We start from the raw sequence: 18,270 nt of genomic DNA, 5'->3' as shown, positions 1-18,270 counted from the left end.
CATGCGTCGCGCGCGTGTAGTTATGGGTTCAAGGGTTGTTCTGCTATCTCCGCTGGTTTGAAGGTTTTTATTTTTCTTCTGTTGGTATGTTTGCTACGGCACGCACGTTGCCTCTCCGAAAAGAGTGACTCGATTGCTGCTTTCGCTCTCTCGCCGCACCCTTGCTTCCTACTTGCAGCAGTAAACGTAAAGCCCTTCGAACTTTGTTTAGCCTTTTTCCATCTCCCTCTGTCTTCTTGATCACGCAACGTCCCGTTTCTCTCCGTTGTGCGGGCGACTGAAAGCACATCCTCCCTGCGCGCGGTTACTTTCGAATGGCTGAGCACGCGGGACCTTTGTCTGCTCATTGGAGCGGTGGCTCAATTCCGATTCAGAATACGAGCCGAGCTCGGATTTGGACTCGGACAGCGTCTCATGCGAGGAAGAGATGAGTTCCGCATCGTCAGATTCGGATGTTGAACGGATGTTAGTCAGGCTGATGATGATGATGTTTACTAACAACAGCTGCAGAACACTGAATGTGCATATTGCATTGACTATGTTATTTGTATACCAATCATAATCAAAAATAAATTGCTATGTTCATTCCCTGTTATGCTCGTTCCCTGAAACCAAGCCGACACTGGGGGTGCGTCACGGCCAGAAAGGTCCGACAGCGAAAGGGTTAATTGAGTGGCCACATAAATAATACTTTTCCTCACTACGCATCCCTTGCTACGACAGCGAGGATTGTCTTTGTGCCTTCTCAGTACGCCCTGTAGTGGACGACGCGCAGGATTCACCATACACCTGGAGAATGCCTGGTGCTGGGCAGATCCAGCGGTGACAAATGTCAGTTTGCACAACTTGCATCATGCCTAGTTTTTTGAGACCGTTATATCCGTATTTGAAAACACAATCGGCTTGCTACACTTGTGGCCGAGGGGGGAGGTCCGGATAAAGCATTGTAATTAGCTGCGCCCAACAACTAGTGTGCCCTACGGCATGAAATCGTTTAATTATCAAATGCTGGAACTATTTAATATCTGTCCAGAGATAGCGTACATAGCGTTGCAGTCTCAGTATCTTATCCCGTCAAAAATCTATTCAAACCTCTTACAGGTATAACTGTCGAATTTAATTGTGTAATCCTGATTTATCGTAGACGTGCAGTCCACTTATATCTATACATCGGTTATAATGATGAGTTGGCTTCAGAGTATCAACTTAGGGCTACGAGAAAAACCGTATATAACGATATGTTATGCACCGCATATCAGATATAACTAGCGAACTTCTACCTTTTGGCCGTCGTTTCCCATGCAGAATAATCGTGAAATTTGTGTTGCTAAGTTCCTCTTAACCTAGACGGTTAAAAAAAAAAGGCAAAGCAGAGACCGCCCGTGCTCTCTTCTACAATCTCCCTCTCAGCAAGCGCGGAAATGCACCGCGAAAGCAGCGGTGCGGTGAAACCCAGATGCAGTTGTTCAAACTGTGTGCGCATAAAACAGGAACATCAATTATGGCTTTACTTAATCATAAAAAAAATATGGACCGATCGAGAAGGTAGTGCAGTCTAAACAACAAGCCACATGGTGCTCTAATGTGCCCAAGAAGACCTTGTCTTTCTTCACTGTCATCCACTGTTGACTCAATTGTGTGATGCCCGCCGTGGTTGCTTATTGGCTATGGTGTATGGCTGCTAAGCACGAAGTCGTGAGATCAAATCCTGGCCACGGCTGCTGCATTTCGATAGGGGTGAATTGCGAAAACACCCATGTATTTAGATTTAGGTGCATGTTAAAGAATCCCCAGTGGCCCAAATTATCCCGGAGTTCCCCACTATGGCGTGCCTCATAACCAAATCGTGGTTTTGGCACGTAAAACTTCACTATTTAATTTTTAATTTTTTCACTTGTGTGGTGGTGTTCGATATGGAAGCTTCAGTGATGGCATGGGCCGAGTTAGTGGATGGTTGTCATTCATCGCCAATGCATTTGGCATGATGGGCTAACCGGCGAAGGCCAGCTGGGCCTCAAAGCCGACCTGATGAGACTATGGGCACGAAGTGCTTCAATCTGAATCTCAATTCCAGGCTACTACACTGAATCAGGCAGGTGTGCCATGAGTGGGTGGGCTAAAAAAGCTTGGGATAAGAAGGCCACGTCCTCGTTACTGTTCTGCCCATTCATGCAGTCCCAGTAAAGTAACAGGAAGTGAGACGACCTGGTGTCCACTGCAGCTGGAATGCTTCACTCACCATAATAAAAAATGTGCACATACAAGCCATGACATCGAATGATACCCTAAAATAACTTGTTCTTGGGCATGTTTGTTGACACTTGGTGAAGCCATTTAGTGCAAATAAAACAAAAAGAATGGCCATGGCCTCCGGTATTCTGTTTGTGTTTAATTGCGCTACAATGGCTTTACAGAATGATCCCGTAGCAACCTGTGGTAGGGTCGAAATGGCTTGGTGGAACCCCTTGTTGTGGTGCCACCTATTCTCATTCAAAGGAATAGAGGACAAGCGTGACCAATATCTGGTTGTGTTGTCGGGCAGAGTGTCAACACATATGGTAAAATGTATGACAATTTGTTTCTTCACTTAGTTGCCTTCTGTAAAGGTTGCTGATAAAGTTTTGCAGTGTATGATTACAACTGGAAATTAAACATTTTGACAGAATTACCTGTCAGGTTGGGACAATTAGTTTAGCAAGGGCTCCAACCAAAAAGTGGATTTATTAAACCCTCTTGTTTTGTTATGTTTCAGACCGAACTCGCCTCCTTCCTCAGGGATTGACGACGGATAGTGGTGGGGTGCAGCTTTTAAAGTCCTTCATAATATATATAGGGAGGGAGGAGGTAACTGGGACTGGTAACCTTTCTTTGCGCCCTTGACCAACTGAATGTTCAGTGATAGCACTGCCTACTCTAAAAAAGGTTCTGATGTCATTTTATTGTGATAGCAATTATATGGACCCCTCGGGCGAATTTTCGCCACCACCACAAGATTCGCGCTAAAGGGAGATTGTGCTCCGTTTGCTGGATGTGCAAGCGAAGCATGCGAAGGTGAAGTGAGAAGGATGGTGGTTTGATGCATGCCGTCCTGTACACCCAATGTTGGAGGTCGTCTGATCAATGCATGGTTGGGGAGGAGGCGGGTGAGCACGCGTCTCCTACCCCGGTCGTGGCTTTGCACTAGCATGGGGCTCCTCACGGCTGAGTACATACGCGGGCCGCATGCTGTCGTATCTTGGAGGTAATATGTGGCAGGTCTAAAGCTTGGGCTAGTGGAGATGACTGGTCGCTTCATGTGTGCTGTCTTCCCCAAGCGCTTAGTGGTGGAGGTCGCATAATCTCATGTCGGATACACGTTGAAGCGAGAGGCAGCCCAAAGCGGTCGGTCCCCAACGCTGGCACTCTTCATTGCACCAGCGTTGTGCTAGCGAGTGTTCGGGATCAAGTGAGATGTGTTCGTGTTTGCCTGTGTGTGTGTGACGCCATGCTGGCTAATTTAATTAGGAATCGATTGTTTAATGCAATTTATATGCGCGATAAAACGGAATCTTACTTCATGTGGTTGTCGAATACTTTGCTATTTCTATCAGTGCTTGACCTTTTGTGCATAACTGCAACTTTTTTGGTGTTGCCCAATTTTGTGTATATTTTTGTTTTCACGTTCTCCGAAATTCTTAAATTATTATAACTGACAAAAGTGATATCAGGTTCTGATGAAGCTTTGTGGTGTTAAACACATTCTGCAGATAGTAATTTATAGTACCTAAGTGAATATTAAGGCATATGTGGACGAATAGTTTTACTTATCTTGACCACTTTCTGTGTAGCTGATGAAGACTTAGATGATGAGGAGCTTGACGATGAGGAGCTTGACGATGAGGAACTTGACGATGAAGAACTGGATGAAGAACTTGATGAGGAATCTGAAGATGAGGATGGTAAGTGGCCTTTTTGTATTACATGCAGTGATGAATGAATGGTTAGTGAAACAGGATGGAAATTTGGCCTAATTATTTGGAAAGAGGACATTGGTAAGAGGGGTAGATTTGTCTGGGGTGCCGACTCCTCCTCAGGCTGGGAGGCTTAGCATTACCTCTTCCGTGCTTTACTACTGGTTGGTGCTCTCCACTGTTTGTAGCTTTGTACTTTGTGGCAACATGGGCCAATGTCCCACTTGCCGGTGGATAATGTAACCTCATTGCACGGAATGATCCAAAGGTTGTCTAAAACTGAATTTCAATAAGCACAGGTAACAATATGTGTTCCTCATGCTGATGAAATTTTAAGCACGTTCAGAAGGAAACTAGGCTGAGATATATTGGTGGTTTGCACTCCTGGAACAGCTAACGAGTGAGTTTTACTGTGAACAGAAGTTTGGCATAATAGAGAGTGATGAGAGAGAGACGTGCGTGGGAACTTTGCATGGGTTCGGGCCTAGGAGCTTCAGGTTCAGGTCAGGCCCGGGCATAATATTTAAATTGAATCCCAGACCAGGATGAATTTTTTCCTCAACTGCAAACTTTCCTTTCAGAGAAACCTGTATGGGTTTCTTTTCTAGCTTTGTGCTACATTCGAGTGGATGAGAATTTTTTCTTTCATAAACAGTCCACTTTGCGGGATTCTGCAAAATTGATTTGCTATATTCAGTGTCCCAGTGCTTCGAGTTGTTCGTTAGTTTGCCCTCACCCTTTGGACTGCTAGCCTCCTGGTTAGCTCAGATGGCCTGGAAAGGTGTTGGTCCCAGGTTCAAATCCCAGACCAGGAGAAATTTTTTCTTAACTGCGAAGCTTGTGTTCAAAGAAACCCGTATGGGTTTCCTCTGTAGCTTCGTGCTACATTTGTGTGGATGACATTTATCCCTGTCATGACCCTTGCTTCACTAACTGATTTGCCCATAAAAAAACTGGCTAGCATAGTTCCCAGGTTATTAAGAGACTGACAACGCAAAGCTTAAAGGGAGGTAGCGCTCCAAGTTTGACAGCGGCCCCACCTGTAAAGAAGTTCAAGCGCATTAGGGCGATTGGGAGTGGAAGTGAAGGACGAATTTAAACACTCTCAAAACATTAACAAGTTGATTCAGAATGACCAAGAGTTAAGGGGAGATGCTCCTCGGAAACCTTTTTTCTTTAATATCAATGCTAGGAAAATGAAAATTGTACCACTTATGTAGCTTGATATCCTCATTCCAAATCTGTTTTTAGATTTAGCATAGCTCGATGCTTTCATGTCCTAAGTGCCATGCATAGGTGAAAAACAGTTCATGTTTGTGCAGCTACTGGGCTAGGCAGTTGGCATGATATAACAGTGCAAAATGGCTTTTCTTGTCCCTAACACTCCACTGAGTGCCGATAACCAAGATAATGCAATTCCCTTGACAGGCAACATTTTGAGAGAATTTCATATCTGGTGCTTTGTTTCCATGCCTGGTACCCAAGTGTATTGGAACATTTTCATTCCTAAAAAATAAACTGATTGCATTAAAACCTAGATAAGTGCATTTTACACACCTTAAAGATTACGCACACCAAATTTGGTCTTGATTGGACCACAATAAGTACATAAAATGTTGTGCACAAAAGCCATGTTTGGCCAAAAATGTGAAGCTGAGAAAAACACAAATGAAAGTTATAAAAGTTATTTATTTGTGTTGTAGCACTGAAATCTATATAAAAATTGCACATAATGCAGGCCAGGGTATGTAGATCCAGTGCACAACTTTAGAATTCACCTGCGCCATATGTTCTTGCCTCAAGAGTCTTTGTGAGCACTATGCTGACCCACTCCCTGTGCTGTTACCTTCCGAGCCAACTCCCAAGTTATCTGCCACTGCTTTTGCAGCAGCGAGGTGCACTTTCTTTGTTATGGCGGTGAACGATTTATGGTGCATCGGTTTTGGCAAACCAAGAACTTCACAAAATTGGACGAGTTGATTGTGTCCAGCTGCAACTGCGCGCGCCGCAACCACTGCCTTGATATTCACGGCGAAACTTTCTCTTGGGCTGGCCGAATTGCGCGCTCCACGGTTAGCGTCGTCTGCCGGAGATGCACGCCGCGACGAATATGTTGACGAAATAACGGACGTAATACACGCTGCATTGTTGCAACACAACTCCGAAAATGACGCGAGTCCTTCCCGTTTTTTGGCCAACTCACAGATAAAAAGGTCGCGCCGTCCGCACGCCGGAAATACCGCGGCGCTCACCAGTGTGTTCGCGTCGCCGATCTCGCAGATAAAGGTGCTTGCCGTCTCTTCGCCGCTCCTATCTTGATTGTCGAAGATTCTTAACTTTTTCTCCGATGCACTGACGAATTCGTCTGCGCTGTCAACGAATCTTGGGCGGCCGGCCGGCTCTGAACCGTCGGAAGCGCTGCCGTCACCGAGGTTAGGCTTAGCTGCCACGGACGTCTCCATTGCACGCCGCTTGACTTTGAGGCGAGTTCTCTTGAACTTGTGCTTCGACCGATACTTTCGAGATCGAACACTGCGTTTCTTCATGGGATCCATCGAAACAAGGAGCAGAAAAATGCGTGAAAGCCTGGAAACACACCAAGAGAGCTGCGCGCCGCAGGAAGAGCAGACGAGCTGTGGCCGTGCCGCGCGCTAGCAGCCAATGGCGTGGCCGGAATCTCACCACGTGATTTATAAATCCAGCGAAAGCGCTTGGTTTCGGCGGAGAAATTTAATTTTTATTATTACTTCCCGGGGAGAGTGTGACGCGGTAAAGCCGACCTCGGAGAGAAAAAGCGTAGGCCTACTGCCTTGCACAAGCCCAATGACTTGCGACGCCGCGATTTGACGCATCACGCGCTGGAAAATGGGCCAGATTTGCACCTTTTCTTGCCACCTCGAGTGCTTTCACCGAGTTTATTTATAATTTCCCGATCATTTACGGCTCTGATTTCTTTATATGTGAAAGAGGAGGGATCAATCTTGCTGATACAGTGGAAAACATAAAACTGACTTTTTTAATGAAAATTGCCGTTTTTCGACCCGCATCTCCCCTTAAAGATATATTGCAATGGTTAGAAGTTATAGGAATGGTGGGAGACACGTCTAAAAAAAAAAAGCTAGTCTGTTCTTGGTTCTACATAGCATATTCATATTGCAGCCACAAGAGGAATTATGGGCAGTAGTTTCAGTACATCTAGTTACATTCTTCCAGAGCAAAAGACATGGCTAAAGGCAGAGTCGTTTGCAATATTTTGTTGCCATACAAAATTATGTGGATTTTGGGCAGGAGTCATTGATATGCCACTTTGCACTGGCCTTGTGGCTGGTCATTTTAATATAAAAACAAATTAAATTTTACACAAGTCCTTAGAGCATTCAAATAAAGTGGTATCATGCTAATTTTGGGATATTCATCAGCAAATTAATTTCTGTGTTAAGGGATAGCTCAAATCGCTACTGGTTTCCATTATTTTTCTGCCCTATTTGTTCAAGCGAGTTAAATATTCTGCCATAGCCTATCGAATAATTAGTTGGACTAATTAAATTTACTTGTTCTTAGATAAATACTTAAAAGGGGGGGGGGTGAGTCCTAGACCAAAACTTTTCTTAATGTTTATTTTTTGGGGTATACTGGTGAAAACTTGTACATACATTTAATGTCATGTGCTTATTTAGAATATAAGGTCCATTTTCATTCGGCTCCTTTGGTTCAATTTTATGCAAGCTTCCTATGATGATCTTATTTTCATGAAAGATTTGCACAATATCTGTTTCTTAGAATTCACTAAACAAGGTGTCAATAGCTTCTGTATGATTCAAGGAATGCAATAAGACCAACCTTACTGCTCTGCTTTACCTAGAAGACGAGTTGCAGGGTATTGAATAAGAACCTTGAGAGAGTTTTTCTGGTGACTAACTTTGAAGTCTCGCAACTCTTGTTCTAAGTAAGGCAAAGCAATAACGTTAATTTTATTGCATTCCTTGAATCGTACAGAAGCCATAGGTACCCTCTTCATCAAAATTTAAGAAACTGATGATTTGTAAAACTTTGCAAAAACTTGGGAAGCTCACATAAAATTAGAACCAGATGAAATAACAACATAGACTGAATATTCAAAATATGCACATAACATTACATATATGTACAAGTTTTCAGCACCGTATCAGAAAGAAAATTAAAAAAAAAATTCCCATCCCATTTTAAGCCTATGCAGATGCTGCAAATTTGCAACATTGGCGAGAAGAATGTGAAAAAAAAAAAGCGGAAAATATTACTCTGTGCGTTTGTTTAAAATGTTATTTTCACACATTAAGTGACTAAGCCCTTGTGGTCAGAGCCCTGTATATGTTTTTAGCATTTGGTGGGTTCCCTGTGAATATATGTAAAACAGTCGTATCATATCCCAATCTGACAGACTGTTTCCTATGCTGTATGTACATGCACTGTGCTTAATACCTTACGTGATAATACAACTGTAGACAGTCCAATATAGCTCATTCCAAAACAAGGATGTCTAAATTGGTGACTGAAAAGTTGACAGCATTATAATGAAGCTGAATAAAGCAATAAAAATGGAATGTTCTGTGACATATGATTGCACATGAGCGTTACCCATGCGAATCAGTTTCTCTTCAATGAAAGAAAGCTTCTAGTGATCACGTGTTATGGCATTTTTGAAAGCCAATAGACCAGCCTATTTAAATTTACATTCAAGCCACGTTTACTGCCTTGAGTTCCATAACTGTACGTCGCAATGATTATGTGATTCTAAAGTAAGATGAAATGGCTAGCGGTGAGTACAGGAGTGTTCACCTATGCCTGTGTTTTATTTAGCGGCAACTTTAGTGATAAACTTGATGCACTGAAATTGGCTTCTTGTAAATCAACTTTTAACATGTCGTCCTTCCTAACGAGTAAGCAGCAGTTGTTCCACTTTTGGTGGCAGTTTCTAGCTCTGATGCCTCCCTATTTTCTTCACTGTCCATTGCATATGTGTGTTTGCATATCGAATAGATTGTGCAGGTTTCGGTAGTAACGAATTATTTCTTTCAAAGTAGCCAGGAAGAGGGGACGCAGGGCAAAAAGCTACTTTGGTGCAGCTTATAGACCGCCTTGTGCCCGTTCATCACATGACAGTATCTTCACAATGAGTGAGAAATTAACCTAGCTTCGTATAGGCTATAGGGCTAATGGGTCAGACTGGGACAGGCTAGGCCTGAATCTTTCAGGCCCAGGCCGGGTACGGGCCAGGTTTAATATCACCGGGCTTGGCCCAGGCCGGAAAAAATGGCCCATGCGGTGCTCTTGCCTCTGGATTCGAGCATCAGCTATGGCGTCATATTGTTTCTGTGGCTGACTGAAGTGAGGTAACTTAAGAAAAATTATTGCAATGTATTTGTAAATGAGCTTACTGGTCCCATTTTCGATGTTGCAAATCAGGTCACCTTGATGCATGTTGCACAGAAGGCTTATAAAGCAAAATGCTCTAGAATTCCTGCATGTATCATAAATTGTCGGCTAAATGTCAATATCAAAGGCTGTGTCAAGGGTTTAACTGTTCAGTGGCTTCGTTGTGGAATTCAAAACGGTAAAGGTGGCCTTGACATCTTTTTCTGCTAAAGAAATGCAGTTCTTGGAGGGTAATCAACTAAATTCGCTTGATTTATTATATACTGTGAAGGCCGCACCCCTTTTGCTCATGTGAGCATGAATAGTTTTGCGCAAATCTGCCAACACGATGGACTATTAATTCAAACTGTGGAAACTGCCCGTGTAGCAGGACCTACTTTGCTGTTGATTCAATAGACCATCATATTAAAGGCCTTTGGAATGACTGGAGTGCGACACCGGTATTACACTCGGGTCATGTTTTACGCGAAAATGCTGGTAGTTAATAATCAGGCAAACCTGCATGTGGCATGATGTCCAAGAACAGTTTTATCCTGTAACAGCACGCTTGCGGTGAACCAGATTTCAGCTGCTCCAGCTATGCGATTGTGCCAGTGACATTGAGTGGGGTAAATAAAGACTTCCCAAAGTCATCACATAAGGCGACAAGCATGTTGGTTTCTCATAGCAGATACAAGTTTATTTACTTTTTACTTGTGTATGGATAACACTCAAAATTTGAGCCCAAGTTTATTGGGGGAAAAAGAATAAAAGCATGGTCCTTGCATGAGAATATAAGGTATACTTAGCAACTCTGATGTAGCTCTTCATGGTGTTATAAGTATTTACCTATTGTACTTATTGGAAAGTGAATAATGGCATGTATTGCATTAACTCAATAGGAATGTGGGTGCCCACAGTCATTTGTGCTGTTCTTTATTGCTACAATCTCTGTACTGAACATCATCCCAACTTTGGTTTACTTTTGTAGAATGTACAATAGAGCCTTGTTAATGCGTTCCCCTTAAGCCTGTTTCACATGCAAGCGAGTGGAGCGAACAGCGGCGCCGCGCTGCGAAGCTTTTCGCGAGGTTTCGTTTCACATGCATTGCCGCCGCGCGTTTTCCGACGCTTCGAATATGAATGTTGCTGGCAAAAAACACGGGACTTTCAGCCAGTTTCGGTAGTTTGCGACTACCAACATAAGCATTGCTTTGACCCTGCCTTTCAAATCTTTATGTTATAAATACATATCCTGCGCTTAGCAATTAGCAATTCGTTGAAAAGCTCTCTTGGCATGTTGCCCGTACCACGTGTAGCAAGTAAATAAACATCGTCCTATGTGCAGGCTTTCCCACACTAGCCCTCCACTGGTTTTCCCGGCGCCAACGTTAGCTAGTCAATAACACAAAAAATGGCCCAATATGAATCGCTCATTTTTGACCGGTTCATTACGTGGCCAAACTGCGATGGTATGATACGTTTTCTGGCCGCTAGATCCTATGTAAACAAGAAAGTGCGCGAGGCGCGCGCGATCGAGAACAGTATATAGTAGTTGCCCACCGCGGCAGCTTCACAGCAATTACCACCAATCCTATTGCGATAAGCATCTTTGCCTATCAGTTTCACAGTGCGTGGTGCCATTAGAAGCGTAGTGCATGCTTTTAACAGGTGATAACAGAAACGCGCTGCCGTTCCCTGCTGCAGACTGCGATCGTATACGTATTCCGGCCGCTAGATCCCGTGTGAACAAGAAGAGGTGCGGGGCACACGCGATCGAGAACAGTATACAGTAGACTCCCTTTAGGGGGGAGGCTACCCTGAAGACCGACCTTTTTTATTTTTTAAGATATCCAGATGAAACTTTCAGGATACGTTCACACACCGCACTATGAGGAACTGCAAAGTTTCATGAAGGTATGTTTATTAGTTCCAGAGTTATTGAGGTCTAACTAGGTGATTCATGTATATGCCTGAGGAAGAGCCTGGAGAAACGCCAGGACATCGTAGGAAGCTGAAATTCACTGTGATGATCCCTTGATAGATATCCCAGGGGGCTAAAAAGCCCTTTTCTTTAATTTCCCCTCCAAAAAAAATTTTAAGGCAACTTTGAATTTGATGCAGCCAGCAATGACCACATTCATCAAAAATTAATTGCTTATTATAAGTTAACTGCACCAGCTTTAAAAAAAAAAGCCTGTTACCCCCTGGCAAAGTCATTCACGAACAGAATTTTAAAAAATTACGGCATACAAACTTGAAGAGCGGTTCTAGAAATATCACCTTCCCCAGCACCACTACTAGCGAAAAAATCCATTCCGAGAAAGTTGAACACGTGTTTTTTGTTTTTATTAGAAAGCTCCTGTGGAGCTTCTAATTAGCTCTTGCGGCTCCAGGCACACTGAGTGTGTCGGATTTTAGACTGGCGACAGCCGAAAGCACAATTCCGCCGCTGAAAAGCGTCTACGCAGTCGGCACTCGCTGCGGAAGATCGGAAGTTCGATGCTCGTACAAGAAGCATATCGCGCTCTTGTGCACCGAACATCTGCACTGTCTTGGGCTTTGCCAGCATCGCGTGCAGCGAAAAACTAGCTAAAAAAAGATAGCGCAAGGCGATGAACAGCTCGCAAGCTCATGTTGAGGCGGACGGAGCACGGGGCAACAACAACGCGAGCGCGGCGGGTGCGGCATCAAAGGGAGCCGGGAAAACGCCGATAGCGCCTCAACCGCGCCGACAATGCCATTTTGCAAGGCAGCAAAATAGAGGCAAAGCATGGAGGAAGGAAACTGAGGAGAGGCCCTACCATAGTTTCTCACTATAACACCTAGAGAGAAATCTGGCGCCACCGTCTATATGAGTTGTACGAGACTTCGTCTAAAACGTGGATATGGCTACACAAATAACGCGTTCTCAAAGTAAAATCTTCATAAAATGTTTCCATTCACGCATATTACATCTTTACTCACCTACAATGCATGACCAAGGAAAGAAAAGCAAGAACAGACGACAAACTGTTTCAAAGCGAGCGCGAACCGTGTCGTCTGTCACTTTTTACGTAACATATAATCGTACACGCAATAACAAGTTTTCGTAGTTAAACAAAACATGCTTTTGCGTAATAATAAAACCAAAACAACTTTTGACGTGCTGTTTTAGTAGAAAATGACTCATTGTGACAGACGGAACGGTGCTTGCCAAGCGCGTCTTCAAGGTGTCCTGTCTCTCCGAGAACGATGCCAATCCGAAGTCACAATATACCGACATTCCCATGCATACCATAGCGCAGCAGCGCCAGATTTCCCTCTAGGTAATGTAGTGAGAAACTCTATGGCCCCTACCCCCTCCGCACGCTAGGAGAAAAGTGTGGAGGAAATGACGTAGAAGCTTATCCTCTTTTGCTGTTTTTTTTTATTTCTTTGCTGTAGCAGCCACGCCTTTCGGGCCACAATGGCGGCTTTGTTATGGTTCTGTGCGCTCACACGTGTTGCTCCGAGTCAAGTGTGTTCCTATAAGTGGCATAGAGATTACATTTTGAATTGAATCATAATATGCCTAGGCTGTGGTTGTGGAAATGTGCGTTTAACCAGCAAATAGATGCTCACCTTTCTCACTAGTCCTTGGTTTATTGACACTGATATTTATTATATAGTGCCAGCCCTGAAGGCCACAAAGCAAGCATCTGCGGCATCAAAGGCACAAGGACAGCAGCAGAAAAGCCCTGTCAAGCAGTCTCAGTCACCTAAGGAGAAAGTTCCTGTGGTGGCAGCTGTCAATGGCAAGCGTAAGGCAGAGTGGGAAGCAGGCTCCTCTCCAGCCAAGAAGATTCGATTGGAAGGTGAGTCTGGCAGCATTGCGCAGAAGCCATCCATGCACTATAAATTTTGCTCTTAGCTAGTAGTTGTGAAGTTGCAGATAAGGTGCCTACACCTTCCAGGTAGCCATGCCTGTAAATGAGGTGCTTTCATGGATGGATGATTTGGTAGCATTGAAATGCTGTGCACATTGGTGGAACAGCTGTACCAAATTGTGCTTAGAGCAGCCCTCTTTTTTTTTTTTTTAATGTTTTCTCAGCCCCGAGGCAGTCTGAAAAATCTGATTTTGGTTGTAAACGTGCTTTATAGCAATATATTTGCACTAGTATAGTAAATTGTTGCTGGCAGTATTTCATTCCTAAAGAGATCAGAGTAATGTTTTTGATGTGCCTCACACTGTTGAAAGCAATGTTTGAAATGTGCGAGTGACATTGACAGTTTTTCAATGAACATATGTCTTTTTCTATTTCGCAGACCATATTCCAGCATCCTTTGTTGTTGATTATGGTGAGTTGTCATTGTCACCTTTTTGTTCTTGCTGTGCTTGGATGGAAGTATAAACAGGTGCTTGTTGCAGTAAAGAGATGTGACAAAAAATGTGAGTTCAAGCAGTGTGTGTTATGCATTAGTTCTGCTGCCAACTGATGTTGATTAGTGGGAGATGACATTGATTTCAATATGTGACTGCAGGAGAGGAGGCTTCGTGCACAATTTTCTTTCATTATAGACAAGTGGATGCATCAGAAATAGCTCACCAGTGTAGTACAGTCGCCGACCGATTTTCCGGACTCCAAAAATTCGGACATGCCCGATTATTCGGTCAGCTTCGCGTCACCGCCATTCTCCCCATAGACCATAATGTATAACAACTGCCGAAAGTTCGGACACCTTGCAACCTCTCGTCTGATTTTTCTGACACTCCTTGAGCCAACTCGATCGAGCGCACCATGCACCGACTCTGACCGGCGCATAGTTCGACTTGCTGAAAGCCATCTTTGTTTTGAACGGAGCCTCCTTGCTGCCCCATGAAGTGGCGCTACTGGAAATCCCCGCTCATCATCGTTTCTGCCTGGTTCGATAGAGTGGCCGTACAGCAGTTCCGGTTTCAGCTTAGTAAGCCATGTCAAGACAATATATATATATATATATATATATTTACCTTCCTCAAAATTTCAATATGTTTCAAGGTGCAGAAATGTGGTATTATAGACTTACTGCACTCCCTGTGAGCCTATCAGATAAAGCAAAAATTATTCAAATTGGATGATTAGGCAAGTAATTATGCCTCCCGGAAAATTGCTAATTACCAAAAAAAGCGTGTTGAGATAAGTGGAAAAAACTAGCCACCATGTGAAGAAAGCATTTTGTTATCCTGCATGCATGAAATTGTCAGCCAATGGCTCGAAAGGCTCTAGGGGAATAATCTGGATGGGGATATCCTCGCTGCCTCCGCTTTGCAGCTGCTTGAAAAGCTGCCGAGGACATTCGCTTTCTCTTCACACTAACAACACGATGTTGGATCTCTTTGGACGAAGGTTCATCCCTAGCTTTGCCACCAGTTGTTGGATCTGGAGGACAATCCCAATTGCTGTCCCCCATATTTTGGACCTTGCCGTTGGGTGCGGGAGTTGGCCAAGGTTGAGGAGGACTGAGATGAAAAACTGGAGGTTTATTTACATTATTTACAGTGAGAGTACAAAGAAATTAAGTCATAAAGTCATTACGGGCTGGCAGCAACTCGGACGCTGCGGCCCGTGGCAAGAAGCTCGAAAGAGATGAATGAAGGAATGCCCTCTTGCTGCTCCCGGTCTCTGGTTTTTAAGCCCTTCGGTGTCTCGTTAGGCGAATCGGCGAGCCCGCTCAGGTGACGCCATTTTCGGCCAATCGACGAGCCCGCTCAGGTGTCATCATTTTCGGCCAATGGTAGGCGCCCGTGCGATTGTGTCACCCGGCGCACAGGGTCGCTCCTTGGGCCCCAATTGTCCGAGGGCTTACTTCTCTCTGTGCTATTGCCTTCCCGGTTTGCAACTGCTTTCACAAAGGCGGATTGGGGTATTGCTGCCAGGGCTTCAAGGTGCATTACAGCTGTCTTGCCTTGGGACCCACGTTACCTGGAACAGTGCCAGGCTCTCGCTACACTTTCGGGAAGAGTCAAGCAGTGAATAGCTCCACCTGCGGCGCACGAGGTGGGGGACGCCAACTCGTTTGCACGTGCCGCGCCTCGGGAACGGGGTAGATTTGCTTCTGCGTTCCTTACTTAGGTGTGGCGCAATTCGATGTGGTCTGGTGAACTCGAAGGAGGCTCGGCAAAAGGTTCCGTATCTAACAGCGACAACAGTCCTTTTCAGGGGGGACACTGCTATTGATATAATATTCATTTTTTCATCAATATTGATGAAACTTTAGGACCCTATTAAGATTCTTGTGATGATTTCAATTATGTAATTATTTTTCCAATAGGCCATTTACTTCTCAAGATAAATTAGATTCATTGTTCATCATTAGCAGAAACAAGAGAATAATGCCCGCGCTACAAAAATTGATATTGCCACATGCCTAGCATTAGAAAACATAGGGAACACAATGGTAGGAATACCTTTTTGATATAACTAATATTAGTAACTCTATAGCAATTCAATATCCACTGTTCCAAATCTGAGTTCCCTACTGTCTGATCTAAAACATAACTGAAATATTTTAAAGCATAAATTCCAACATCTGTTTCTACCATTGTGTACTTCGCACACTCAGCTACAAATAAGCCACAACAAAAACTATGGCTCTACCTGCCTTGGAGGCACAGGTATGGCTGCTGCAAATCAGCACATATCAGCTAGTCAAAAATAGGTGTTTCAAGAAAACGAGAAAAAAGAAAAGAAATACATTCACTTTTAACCAAAAGTGCAGAAATAATTTTGCACTATCTTGCAGTGAAAGTGGCTAAAAGCCACCAGAAATGTAGTCGCTCTCACCACGGCCACCCAAATGTGCCAAAAACATCGTTTAGCGCCGATTCCCGGTGGCTTGCATCGCGCGCGTGGCAAGGTTGCCGTTCACGCGGGTCGAGCGCCACGCCGATGTGATATCGCCGCAGCACGCGCACGTGATAGCGATCTTTATGGCGAGGCCATATTCCCGTTCGCTTTTGCCTACTGCGATGTTACCGCCGCACACCTTGCGCTTGAGAAACGATTAGTGCGTTCACGGAGTCCTACTGACGATAGCGTCGACTGGTGTGGCTGCAGTGCCGTCGGCGCGAGAGAGCAAATCCAACTTTCGCTTCGTCGCTGACGTTGACGCAAAAACTTGGAAGTTTTTTTTTTTTTTTTTTTAAAGCATTCATCTCCCTCTGCAGCAAATCCGCACGCTGCAACATTTTAGTGTCGCGCCGAACGCGGCCACTGTCCGGAACACACTCACGCATAGGCGAGCTGGCTAGGCCTACTTGGGCATCGTTCGCGGCTTCGGCATCACTTGCGGTTGGCGGCGGATGATTATCGATGTTCTCCGAAGGAATGGAACGCATTTGAAAGTTATAAGCTGATCGCTTCTTTTTATTCTTTTTGGCGTAGTTGTGCCTCCAGGCAAACTTTTCCGGTGGATCGGTCATTGTTGCGCATTCGGCACACACCTTCGAGACGTGCCGTCGCGTCGCCTACGGAATGGAGCAGAAGATAGGAACCTCACGCAGCCAACCACAGCACGCGTTTCTGGTCACGCGCGCTAGTCGACGAATGGGATCGGGCGTTCAGAGACTTTTTTTTTTCTTCGCGGATTTTAACGTCACGGGCGAGCCAACGGAGTCACTTTTGGCAAAGAAAGGCTCCTCTTTCCAACGAGACTAAGATGGCTGCGATCGCGCACGTAGGAAAAAAGCTACGCGCCGCGATAAAAAGGGTTGTTTTTGCACGGAAATTAGCTCACAGTGATTTTATAAATTGATATTGCAGGCAAAAAACGCTTCCGCGAGATGTGAAACTTGGTGAATTAAAGGAACAGTAGTTGTAGGTACTGAAAATGTTATTTTCAAAAAATTGATTTTTTTCCGCGATTTTTTCGCCTCAAGACCCGTGTCCCCCCCTTAAGTGCTTCTAACCGATGAGACTACGGCAGCAATGCTGTGGTAGGGCAGACTACTTCAGCGTTGTCCTCGCAGGAGGTCCGGCAGATGATTCAATCCCTCCGGGGCTTCGTTTTTGTGCGGAACATTCCGCTGCACTGTGTGGACCGCTTGGATGCCTTAAAGAAGGATGTTGGCAAGCTTCGTGTAACGCATGCAAGGCTGGCGGACATACCGTATTTACACGTCTAAGTTGACACGAATGTAAGTCGACCCCCCCCCCCACCCCCCATATCGCTTGACAGGAAGAAAAAAAAGAGCATACCCTAGGGCGAATTCAATAACGAAAATTTATTAGTAGCTGGTATGGTCACTAGACTACTCGTCTTCACTAGTGCTGCCATCGTTATCGTTGCTACGGTCCCACAGCGCGTCGTCGTCCCGCGAAATCTCACATTTGGCAAATGACCGCACCACGCCATCTTGTGGAACAGCAGCCCATGTCGAATGCACCCAACCACACGCAGCTGTCAGGGAGGCTCTTTTGACAGGTCTGGTTGGCATTACTTCGCGGTCTTCTGCCGCCAGCATCTCATACTCACGGCGTAGCAGGTCCTTAAGGGGGGACACCCCACTTAAATTGTTATTTTTTATTTGTGGCCACAATTTGATAAAACTTCCATCACTTATGTATTTTGACATGCTGATTTCAAATATTCAATTGGTTTTCCCATGCAACAAGTACTTTTCAAAATATAAGCAATTCATGTTTTTTTGTATGGACTAATTTGGAGGCAAGTTCTCTCTACAATGCTGGCTGTTAATGAAGGAGACTGGCACATCAAAATGATCTTGAATGATCAGAGGTTGCAGTGCTACAAGAATGAATGTTCTAAACTGATTTATGCCGAAGTTACAGCATGTCAAACTTTTGTAAGCAGAAGGCATTAGTGAAACCCTGGAGAAATTATTACTTTTTCAAAATTTCTGTAATGATATTTGTTCACATTTTAGGCCTACTGCACTCCCAATTTGTCCACGTTTCTGATGAAAAAA

General features: G+C 44.5%; 1 protein-coding gene across 1 annotated transcript in view; it reads left to right on the top strand.

Annotated features, from left to right (window-relative positions):
• Positions 1-18,270, top strand: part of LOC126547249 (uncharacterized) — a 49,515-nt gene that overhangs the window by 6,298 nt on the left and 24,947 nt on the right. The window contains exons 3-5 of the mRNA XM_050195201.3: positions 3,828-3,938; positions 12,992-13,177; positions 13,629-13,661. Of these exons, the coding sequence (XP_050051158.1) occupies positions 3,828-3,938; positions 12,992-13,177; positions 13,629-13,661 (330 nt within the window). The remainder of the gene's footprint in view (positions 1-3,827; positions 3,939-12,991; positions 13,178-13,628; positions 13,662-18,270) is intronic.

The sequence above is a fragment of the Dermacentor andersoni genome, chromosome 1, assembly GCF_023375885.2.
Source record: "Dermacentor andersoni chromosome 1, qqDerAnde1_hic_scaffold, whole genome shotgun sequence".
Lineage (NCBI taxonomy): Eukaryota > Metazoa > Arthropoda > Arachnida > Ixodida > Ixodidae > Dermacentor > Dermacentor andersoni.
Note: the sequence above shows the minus strand (reverse complement) of the source record. Positions and strands in the feature narration are given on the sequence as shown.